Source organism: Staurois parvus, unplaced genomic scaffold, assembly GCF_062004578.1.
Source record: "Staurois parvus isolate SC_StPar_1 unplaced genomic scaffold, SC_StPar_1.0 ptg000165l, whole genome shotgun sequence".
Taxonomy (NCBI): Eukaryota; Metazoa; Chordata; class Amphibia; order Anura; family Ranidae; genus Staurois; species Staurois parvus.
Window position 1 is genome coordinate 15,574,052 of NW_028317961.1, and position 12,423 is coordinate 15,586,474.

The 12,423-nt window shown below is 39.4% G+C and overlaps 1 protein-coding gene across 2 annotated transcripts in view; it reads right to left on the reverse strand.

Annotated features, from left to right (window-relative positions):
* The window catches only part of TXLNB (taxilin beta), a 150,038-nt gene that overhangs the window by 22,026 nt on the left and 115,589 nt on the right, over nucleotides 1-12,423 (reverse strand). For both annotated transcript variants that reach the window (XM_089676265.1, XM_089676266.1), the window contains one exon: nucleotides 2,869-2,943. In XM_089676265.1, coding sequence (XP_089532391.1) covers nucleotides 2,869-2,943 — 75 coding nt within the window. The remainder of the gene's footprint in view (nucleotides 1-2,868; nucleotides 2,944-12,423) is intronic.

Genomic DNA, 12,423 nt, shown 5'->3' on the forward strand with positions numbered 1-12,423 from the left:
GCAACATGCATTTTTCACAGACTTGCATTCTGGAGACAGTAAACAGTCCTTGAGCTTGGTTTTTAAGTTTTATTAGGAGTATTGAACTTGGATGGGATTGAGGGGTGTATGGGATGCCCGAGGGAACTGCAACTGAGGACAACTTCTTAGCAACAAGTCTCAATACAGAAAAAAGGGTTTGCTTCCTGGAGTGCTCTTCAGCCTCTCCTGATGTACCACCCCAGACCCCAGATGAATCCTCTCCTCATCTAGCTGTACTGGGTGAATCCCTGGGCAAGGGGATCCAGAATCTGTCTCCTTAGATCAAAGAGTCCCAGATAAGGGCTAGTCGGATTTCCCACCTGAATGCCCTTTCCCCTTATCCGGCCTAGAGGGTGTAAGAGTACTCACTCTTCCTATCCTGTGAGCTTGTTGGGTTGGTGTATGCCTTCAGGCCTTCTGCTGGGCTGGCTCCTTCCCTGCTGCACAGGTGTTCCTCTCTCAGGGGACTGCTGAGGTTGAAAGATCCTCTTTTCCAGACTCAGCCTGTAGGTAGGCCCCTTCCCACTGAGCCACCTCCCAGGCTCCTGCATTCCAGCCTCCACTTCATCTTCCACCCAAACTGTCTTGCTGCTGAGCAGGCTCTGTCACACTTAAAGGCTGCCCTGGCCCCATGCCAAGCCTCTTGCTTGGGGATTGGCCAGAGCTCCTTAAGTGTGCCAGCTCCTCCTCACCCCCACCCACTGAGTTCTAGAGACTTCTCCAAGTCTCTAGATCAGGGGGAGGTATTAGGGAACTGAACTGCAGAGCACTCAGCCCTAACCTAAATTGACCCAGCTGATTCATGCCCATGCAGCTATTCAGCCTTTCTCACTAAAAAAATAGCTTCCCCCTGGCTATCTAGAGGGGCGCTACATTTATACCCTCAGGATACAAATATGAAAGCTGCCACTTTTGAATAATTTATGAAAGTTCATGCTATATATGAAAAAAATGATTCAGAAGTATCAGCACCCACATTTCTGTTCTGACAGCTTAATTTTAATGCCTTAGGGCCCATTCATACAAGCTTTGGTCTCAGAGAACATTGCCACACCCAGGGGCGGACTGACCATTTGGAAACTTGGGCACTGCCTGAGGGTCCGGGGTCAGTAGGGGGCCCCATGAGATGCCCCTGGTACCTTTTTCATAGGCTTTATTGAGTTTGGACCAATACCAAATTAAAAAAGAAAAAAGCGCCACTTACAAAAAACACCAAAGTGTCAGCAGCATATCCCACCCAAAATAAATTTTGGCAGACCAGGTCTGTGCTGTATGGGAGAGATCTGCGGTGAGCGTTAACTGTATCTCAACCCTTTTTTTGCGATTGAAGCTGGTGTCTGTTGGACACCTTGTTTGTGAGTTTCCTTATACCTTTTTTATTAAAGAGATAAATGAAAAAAACGTATTGCACCATTATGTTCTCTTTTTTGCCCCTGAGTGTACTGCATGTTCTCATGGAGGTATGAGAAAGAGTGGAGAAGTTCATCATAAGAGCTTGGGCTGCAAAGTTGTTTGGCTGTGATTATTATTATCTGGAAGTATCTGAAACATCACCATATCTATTTGGACATCGGGTTCATTGCTCCCAGAGCACAAGCGCTGTTGCTGGTTTATAATCTGACCAGCCATTAGCTCTGGTGAGTTCATTTAATCTCCTTTGGTGGTGGATTTCTCACAATTGGTTCAAGTCACTGAAGATATATATTTTTTTGGACACTAATTTATGTTTGGACACTATAATTTATTTAAAACACTAATGTTTTTTGGATGATGATATACACTTTTGTATAAGTTTGTTATTAGCGCATACCTTTTAATTTGGATTTTTATTGAGTTTGGACAAGGACACAGGGGCCCCATGATCCCCTATTGCCCAGGGGCCCCATGAGTTGTCAGTCCGCCCCTGGCCACACCCACTGTTTGCTGTGGCACACTATGTGCCCCACAGGTCACTGCCTCCCCGAAGTTTCCCTCATTCTTAAGTTATAAAGTTGTGAAGTATGCCTGAGAAAGCAAAATAAAAACATGAGGGGAGTGGTCACTGAGACAGCACAACACAGACAATATCAATAACATGACAGAGGTTCTAACCCTTCTCCATTATACTGAACAAACTGTGTTGTTGCAATTCATGTCCACACCTGAGAGATTTCCCATCCAGACAGGAGGTGGTGAAAGCATAACTAAAGGCAAAATTTTTTTTTTTTGGTTTTAGATAGAGTGACGAGAGGTTAGACCCCATCACTGTCTGCGCCCCGTCAAGGAGATTCAACCTCTCTGTTTTTCCTGCTTATCATTGTCATTGAAAGTGCAAGTAAAATAAAATACTGTACCAAATTTTGGGTTCATATATATTATATTTTTGATTGATTTTTTGAGTTTGGGCAAGGACACAGGGGCCCCATGATCCCCTATTGCCCGGGGGCCCCATGAGTTGTCGGTCCGCCACTGCTCTGCCCAAAGTGAAAAAATAGAAAAAAAAATTGTCTTTAGTTCTGCTTGAAGGGAAATTTCTCCTATACAGACAACTTGCAATAAAAAACCTAATAAAGGTTCCAACCCTTCTCCACTTGGTCCAAAACTAAAGGGAAGTTTTGACTGGCTTGAACAGTTCCAACCCAAAACAGACTTTTCCTTTATGGACTGGGATCAGATTTTATATTTTTTGGAGTCTTTAGTAGCTAGATCTCTTCTAAAGTTTTAGACTATGCTACATTACCACCGTGGAGTTTGATTACTACTGCAATTTATCATGTAAATTTCAAGGGAAATCAAACAGGGACATTGAAGTTATTTTGATATAAGATATCATTGACATTTATACTGAGACTGAGACACACGCTTTACCTGAGTTTTCAGGACAGTCTCTTGATCTTTCAGCATTTTGGTTTGCAGTTTCCATTCAGCAGCCTGTGTCAGCAACTGAATAAAAATGAAATGACATAATCCATTAGTTAAGTCAGCACAGTAGTAACAATAATAATAATAATAATAGTTACTGGTTTGGCATTATTATTTTTACACACTAGATGGCAGCATATGACTTTCTATGATCATATGACAGCCATTGATCCAATTCATTATGCGTTTACTTACTGTTATACCAAATCCAGTCTGATGTGAAATGTTTACAGGATCCTTTACCAAGATTATTGCTAATTATAGATGCTTTCAAACTCAATGATTTTCTTATCAACAAAGTAAAATGCAACCTTACTATAGGCATTTGACACAGTTACAGTGACTGCATAATGAACATATGATTGCAGTTTTATTAAAAATAATAGGAATTGGTTGTGCAGGTTCTAGGGTGGATGAGGTTCTGAGCTATTGGTATGACCTTTGTATATCTTGAGTTTGGGAAAGCACAACTAAAAATGACTTATGCCTCCTGCACATGGTCATAAATACAACGTATGGGTGTACAGTGTAAAATAAATCTTTTGTTATGCCGCCCCGGAGCCACAGCTGCAGCATGTTTTTTTCCCATAGGAATGCATTACAGAAAACGCTGCGCATGCAAAACTGCTGGCACTGGGGTATGCCCACCCACAATGTATTTTTCAAAATGTAAAATTCCACTGTTTGAATAATATACCTTCATGTAATTGTAAGTACACGCTGGTGTTGGTGGTTAGGTGCATGATTTTTCTGTAATGCATTCCTATTGGCAAAACAATGCAGTAGCTGGGCTCACAGGCACCATAACAACAGACGTTTTTTACACTGTACACTCATTTTCTGTTTTTTGTGGCTATGTGCAAATGGTCTTATGATCTTCAAAACGTTAACAAGTTACTCTCTTGTTTCTTTAAATGTCAATAACCCAGACAGATTGAGAAGAGCGAGCATACCCCTGAAGATGTGCATGCGCACGAAACGTGTGGGGTGGTGCCGCACTTGCTGACGTCACGCCGCCGTTGCCAAAGGTCAGAACAGTGACCATCTTGGAGAGGGTCCACCTGCATTTTTTGCCCTTGGCTAAGCATTCCTTGCAGAGACTTCATTGCTGTTACCTGTACCCAGATGAGATGTGCTTACATGCTGTTTGCCAGTAGATGTCTAGTGAGTGTACATCTCACAGAGGTGGTGGATTCCCTATTGGATCACTTCACAATATTTCACCGTGATTGCCGTTTTTATATCATTACGGACAATTTATAGCTCTTACTCCGCTGATATTTTATGGACTTTATATATTCTTACATTTATGCTGCACTTTACTGTTTCACATTTATTGAATGATTTATTGAACATTTTTTATATTTGATTTTTATATGCTGCACTTGACTGTTTCACTGATCAATTTTTTTTTTTTACGCTATATGTCAGTTTGACTTTGCACTTTATTTTCACTATAATATTATTCACTTATATTAGCGCTGCACTTTCAATATATTTATCCATAAGAAGTTGTTACCTATACCTTGGTGCTAGCTGCTTTATGGTTCCAGCGCTCTCCTGCACTTGATATTTATAAGATACTGTTATCAACCTATAATGCAGGAAGTGCTTGAACAAGATCCTTCATGGTAGGATCACCAGTTATTATTTTAATGAAAGTTTCAAATTTACAAATATTGAAAATACCTTAAAATTACATCAACATGTTATCCACCTCAATATCAGCATGGTACATCCCTACTATGCCATTTTTCAGTATTCAGTGCTGTGAAAGTTTGACTTTCAAGTACATGCAACACTGCAACCAAATGAATGATTTACCAACAGAAATCAATTGCATGCCTTGCACTTTACATTATACAGCTTAGATCAGGGGTAGGTTACCTTTGAGAGGTGGAGATCTACCTGAACAGCATAGAAGCGATCAGAGATCACCGGGTTTCATCGCCTTTTTTTTTAGACATTAAGTGCAATTACCTGCGTCCCACTAGATGTCCCTGCATGTCACCACACAGCAAACTCAACGCGCCATGCTGCTGTGCAGTGACATGAATGAAGTGTCACTTTGTGCAGTGACAAAAAATAAGGGAATTGTTTACTGTTTGATGCACTTCAACGTGCATCACAACGCAACAGACTTCTTCCTACCACCGGCTCACTGCAACCGAAATGGATAGCTACATGTGAATAATACAAATAATGATGTAGCGTTAATACCATGTGAAACCCACAAACGTGAATACAAATATAAAACAATATATGGAAAATAATAAAAATAAACAAATCATGCAAAGTGATAATGATGACAAGTGCCAACAACACTCACACAAACGTTTAAAAATACAATAAAATAGAAGTGCCATGAAAGAGTCCAAATGGGACCAATAAATCAATAGTTCCCAAAATGATCCTAATTGGATCTAAAAGTGATGTACAAATTATACACCGTATGACAAAACATCCAAAATAGGACTGCACATAAAAGTGCTAAACACGACCCCCCAGGAAAATGCACTAATGGCATAAATTCCCAAATCCGCATAGGAACAAACAATGTGACACACAAAAATAACAAAACGCACCTAAATTGGTGCATGCGTGATAATAAACAACAAATAATCACATAAACATAACGTGCATCAAAACACAGAAAAAAACGCATACCACAAAAATGCGTATACTAAACAAAAATACAAATAAAAAGTCCAGTGTGGTGAATAACACCTAAATTCTGTAAGATGATAAACCCTTTGTGACGGTGAATACTAGGTAATGACAGGTGCCAGGAAGGTATCCAAAAAATGGCTGCAATGCCCACTCACCTCCTTGTCTCGACCCGCACAGGGCCAAAACACCTTTAGGATCTCTACAATGGATCCTCCATGTATGGAACTCCTCCAAAATCTTGTCACTCTCCCCACAATGGTCTCCCCTCAAGTATAGGCTCAATGACAGTAGATCTCCTCTCCAGGCAGATATGCAATAAGTGGCCAATCATTCCATCATCTCTCCAGTTGTTGCTGATAGAGGAAGTGACAGCTCTGTGCACGCTGTCACATTTTCTCAGGCTGTACAGGGCTCTTACCATGAGGGAGCCTGTAAAGTGCACATTGCTGTTTAGTGTGCATCACCACTGCTGCTAGCCAGCGGACTGAGCAGGATCTAGAGTGCTGAGTCCAGGGGTGCCGACTGCTAGAGTCACCTGGGTGCAGAGCAGAGAGTGGACTGATCACTGCGTGTGACTTGATGGTGAGCTGTAGTATCACTGGGACTGATAAGCTGCCGCTGTAGGGATTTACTATCTGCTGCTAGAGAGTGTGAGCCCTTTAGGAACTGACCATACAGCCATCTAGTAGCCTTATTGCTGTCTGCAGGCTTGACTGGGACCATACTATGTATTGGTACAATTGGGCCCAAGCACTAACTGGCTGAAGAATTAGGACTAAAGACTGGCCCTATACAGCTGCTACATAGACACCTTCACCTATTGCTTATGCTGAGAAGTACCTCTCAGGGGACACTGCACCACATCCTAGCCATTCTCCTAGAGTGCACTCTACACTATAGTATTATTATTCACATAGCAGTTAATACTTATATGCACTATTTATTGATGATTTTACTCTTTATCCCAGTCTAGTTGTACGGAGCTCTATTCTAAGTTACCTTGGCATAGGGATTATACTGTCTAGTGGACTGTGTCTGAACCTTCTGTGTGTTCATTTATGCTCAAATCACCATCTATTATCATACCAATAAATTGATTTTCATTTACTAAATAGTCTTGAGTCTATTTCCTGGTGCTAATTCACAGCCGACTTAAAGGTATCTATACTCATGTACTTGCAGTAACTTGCAGTAACTTTCGATCAACCAGGTGTGTCAGAGGGGCTGGGGTTGTTCTTGAAGTCCATGTGGCTCCTGTGGGGGGTAGTTTACAGAACTAGTCAGTTTGTTTCTGCATCCTTTATGCCCTTGTGTTGGGGGGGGGGGGGTGAGAGAATACAGGGACAAGGAGACCTTTGTTATTGGATGATAAATCTTTGTTGTCAAAAACTACATTAAGAGGAAAAATTAGGGGGAAGGGGTAGGAACAGAGGGAAGAGGTCGGTCTTCCCTGGCAATTCCAACACTATGTATCGTATCCATGGGCCCCATATTTTATTAAATTTGGTTTGTGTGTTATTGAGTGTACATGTGAGTTTGTTGTTGATCATGATTTAATCCAATTTATGTTTGTCATAGTCAATGGACACAGTCAACTGTTTTCAATTTCTTGCTATCTGGCAGCCAGGATTATGTACAACACTCATTTTCTTGAATGTTTAGGGATATCACTGTCCAATGTTTTAGAATAATGCAAATTCTGGTAATTCTGGTGAACAGAGTTTAGCTCTGTAATGGAGTAGATTAAGTTAAAGATTCTAATCCAGAATCTGTTTATTTTGGGGCGTCGTTGCCAAATATGGAACACTGACTGTGCCCATCTGGCCACAGTTTCTGTAACAATTGGATGAGGTTTGAAGACACATCTTGGCTATCCTATACCATGTACTATTGAATTAATATTTTATAATTACTGTAGATTCTACATGGGTAGTGTTATTACAATTGTTTTTCAGTAAAAATACCAAATGAATTTTTACAAGTAGTAATACAAATCTTAGACTAGTCATTGACTACTTCTTACCAGTCTAAAAGGTCTAAAGTTAAATTTAGGTATTGCTCCCATTGTGTTATGTATGGTAGCTTATGTTTAGGTGCAATGAGTTTGTTATACTCCATTGATTGGCAGCCAGGATTATGTACAACACTCATTTTCTTGAATGTTAGGGATATCACTGTCCAATGTTTTAGAATAATGCAAATTCTGGTCATTCTGGTGAACAGAGTTTAGCTCTGTAATGGAGTAGATTAAGTTAAAGATTGTAATCCAGAATCTGTTTATTTTGGGGCGTCGTTGCCAAATATGGAGCATTGTGCCCATCTGGCCACAGTTTCTGTAACAATTGGATGAGGTTTGAGGACACATCTTGGCTATCCTATACCATGTACTGTTGAATTAATATTTTATAATTACTGTAGATTCTATATGGGTAGTCTTATTACAATTTTTTTTTCAGTAAAAATACCGAATGAATTTTTACAAGTAGTAATACAAATCTTTGACCAGTCATTGATTACTTGTTGCCAGTCTAAAAGGTCTAAAGTTAAATTTAGGTATTGCTCCCATTGTGTTATGTATGGTAGTTTATGTTTAGGTGCAAGGAGTTTTTTATACTCCATTGAAATACATCCCCTCACTGTGTATTTTATCTTTTCCAATAATTTAAGTGACAGATGTTAAATAGCATTTTTTAGTTTAGTCTTTAAATAGGAAGTGATCTGATTGTAACCAAACATTGCAGCAAAAAAACTCCCTGGAGAAAATATTTATAGTTCAAGGTCTTTCATGGACCACAGGGAGCATGACAAGGCATTGATATAGTTACATAGTTAGTCTGGCTGAAAAAAGACAAAAGTCCATCCAGTTCAACCATAGAAAAAAAAAAGTTATAATCTTATACCCACAGTTGATCCAGAGGAAGGCAATGGGGGTGCCTTTGTAGTGGTCTGTGCTAGCTGATTTAGTTGTGCAGCTTTGTGATATGCAACTAGATTGGAAACTCCTAGATTGCCCCCCCCCAGCTTTAGTGTCAAAACGTTAGTTCTAGGTCACTTGTCACCCCATATGTTATCACTTAGGGATCAATATGAAAAAAGCTATGAAGAAATAAATGATCCTAGGCAATTTATTCAACTTGAATATATCAAGACTGAATATATCCTTCCAAAAAATGAAGAGGGAGGATGGACCATCTATCTAAATGTCATGGTCTGAGGTCAGGCTCAGAGACCAATAGCTATAGCAGTAGAGAGGCTCCTACCAACCAGCATTATAAGTATACAAGCAGGTCACCCTGGCAGTCTCACCTGAGGTGTGGAGTCTAAGCACTAACCGGTGTTCACCAGAGATGGGTTTTGCTGTATGCTAGTACCAGGTCAAGGTCCTCAGGATTACCCAACTAGGAGGTGAGCAAGCTGGAGTCCAACAGCAGATATAGCAGGTATGGATCAAGCATAAGCACAGTGAGTAAACATGCTAAAGGTTGGTAAAACGTGGTCAAAAGTTTTGATTAAGCAGAAGCATAGTCAAGGGACAGGCCAAAGGTCATTAATGAATGGTAGCAAAGTTACGGATGGCAACAGGAGTAACAAGAGTAATATATTGGCTGGAGAGAGGGCACAATAATCTGGAACTCAGGTGGCTCAGCAAGAAGAGACATTGCCAGACATGACAGAGATCACAGTTTCAGACTAGCGTCCTGACACTAAATCTGCCATGATTTGTCTTAAAGGAGGACGTTACTTCTCTTGGAACAACATAGAGGAGATCAGTCAAACTCCTAGGTAAGGAATACATTTAGAGGCCCATTTGAATCCAAAATAAAACTGCAGTAATGATTTTGTTAGTATTGCCAAAGTAATATTCAGGGATAAGAATTTTGTTTTTGCTAACCGATTGAAGCAAGTTGGGGATAGTCATAAGTGGGAATGAGTTGTACAAGATGGCATTGTCTCTGAAGAGTGCACATATGCATTCCTTTTGGCTAGAAGTCACCCCTTTAACCACCTGCCGCCCACCCACAGTACATTTACTGCAGGCAGGTGGCAGCTACAGGAACCGTGATACCCAATCATAGCAATCACCTGATTACAATGTAAGCAAAACTGAAATGAGTGGCTTCCTGTACCATGTGATTAGCTGTAGCCAATCACAGGATCACAATAGTAAGCATTCATGACAGTTAAACTATTGCTTATAAGCAATAATAGTGTAATGTTAAAAAAAAGCCATGATCACCCCTCCCAGAGTAGTATACTGGCGACAATGAACTACTCTGATGACAGCATGTTAAAAAAAAATAGTAGTAAAAGAAAAAAATTGTTCAGAAATTGAATTAAAAAAAGTTAACTTTTTTACACACCAGTCAGAATCCCATATGATGTCATATGATCATAGTGTACTGCACTGGTGACATTATTCAGAAAATAATTGTGAAAAAAAGTTTTAATTTAATTACTTAATTTTTCCAAAAAAGTTTGACAAAAAATTGCAACTTCAAAAAACCAGCCATGCCTCTTACTAAATACCTTCAACTGTCTACTTTCCAAAGAGGGGTGATTTGGAATAGGCCATCAGTACATCAGGGTTGATCAATTTTCAAATATATACCATAGTTTGTAGACTCTAACTTTCTCACAGACTAAATAATACAGTGGGGCAAAAAAGTATTTAGTCAGCCACCAAATATGCAAGTTCTCCCACTTAAAAAGATCAGAGAGGCCTGTAATTGGCATCATAGGTAGACCTCAACTATGAGAGACAAAATGAGAAAAAAAATCCAGACAATCACATTGGCTGATTTGGAAAGAATTTATTTGCAAAATATGGTGAAAAATAAGTATTTGGTCACCTACAAACAAGCAAGATTTCTGGCTCTCACAGACCTGTACCTTCTTCTTTAAGAGGCTCCTCTGTCCTGCACTCATTACCTGTATCAATGGCACCTGTTTGAACTTGTTATCAGTATAAAAGACACCTGTCCACAACCTCAAACAGTCACACTCCAAACTCCACTATGGTGAAGACCAAAGAGCTGTCGAAGGACACCAGAAACAAAATTGTAGACCTGCATTAGGCTGGGAAGACTGAATCTGCAATAGACATTCCATCCATTGTCAACACTCTCTCCTCTCCCCTCAAGCTGGCCTCTGAAGAGACCACACGCCCGGACTGGAGCACTCTTAGTATAGGTAAGTATAAGCATTTTCCTTTTACAAGGTACGAATAGGAGGTAGGAGCAGTTTTTTTTTTTTTTTTTAATTTAAATATTTATTAAATTTTTCATGTTATTACAAAAATTCCATGAGAAGAGACACAATACATATAAATAATCCATACATTTCTACTTTGTCCCTTCTATTGACCTCTTTTCGTTCCCTTCCCTCCCAACCCACCTTTCCCCCCCCTTCCCCCCTCCCTCCCCTCTGCAAGATCTCCAATCTCTCAAGGCCCAATAACTTTAAATAACTTCCTAGTTTAGAGTTTTCTATATTTCTCTTTCAATCCTGATTTTTCCCATTTTTCCCATCGCGAATAGTATGTCTTCCTGAATATAATAAGATTTTTCCATTCTACTAATCTGGATTACCCTATTGATCCAATCCTCTTCCGTTGGCACCTCTGTCTTCCACCAAAACTTGGGAATCAACCCTTTTGCAGCACTTAAGTAGTACCATACTCCTGATTCTTTGTAATTATTTACTGTTGTCTCAACATTATGTAGGAGACCCATGGTTGGGTCTAATCCTATGTCATTTCCAGTTATTATTTCTATTAATTTGACTATTGTCTTCCAGAAAACCTGAATTTTTGGACATTGCCACCAAATATGAAACACCGTGCCCTCCTCCCCACATCCTCTCCAACACATTTTTGAATTCTCCCCCCTCATCCTGTGCTCAGTGCTCGGTGTAATATGCCATCGTGTCAAACACTTATAATTAATCTCAACGTCTCTCATACTAACACTCTCGTGAACTAATCTAAATATCTTATTCTGTTGATCTTCATCTATCTCCACCTCCATATCTCTTTCCCAATTTGTTATAAAAATTAACTTTGTATCTGTGTCTAATTCTGTGAGTATTCTATACATTTTTGTGACACCGTGTTTCCCATCTCGACGTGTTTCTAATAGCCTTTCAAACATATTCCACTCCTTTTTTAATCTCAAGGGTTTTGGGAGAGTTCCAATAAAACATTTTAATTGATGATATTTCCACTCATCTATTTTAATAAACATATCTCCTCCCCTCTCTTTTAATTCTTTAAATGTTCTCAATTCCCCCTCTACCAATACATCTCTCAATTGGATATCTTCCTTTTTAAACCATCTCCCTGATATCTCATCTTTTCCTGGAGGGAAGAACTCCGTGTTTGCAAGAGGCATTAATATAGAGTTGTATTCCCATTTCATGTGTTTATGTAAATTATCCCATATCCTTAAAACATTTAAAGTGTAAGTGCTTGTGCTTTCTTTATTTCTTCTATAATGTGCTGGGACCCATATCATCTTACTCAAATTAATTCCACTCAATTCATTTTCTATTTTTACCCAACTTTTCCCCTTATAGTTAAAAGTCCAATCATAAATTCTTGCTAAAATTACTGCTTTGTAATATCTCTTGACATCAGGTAGTCCCATCCCCCCTTTCTCTTTAGTCCTACTTAGTGTTTCATATGATATTCTTGGTTTTTTATTCCTCCATATATATCTTGTTAACATTCTTCTCATTATCTTAAAAAAAAACCTCTGGGAGTTTGATTGGGATCATTTGAAATCTATAGAGTATTTTAGGTATAATTACCATTTTAATTAGGTTTATACGTCC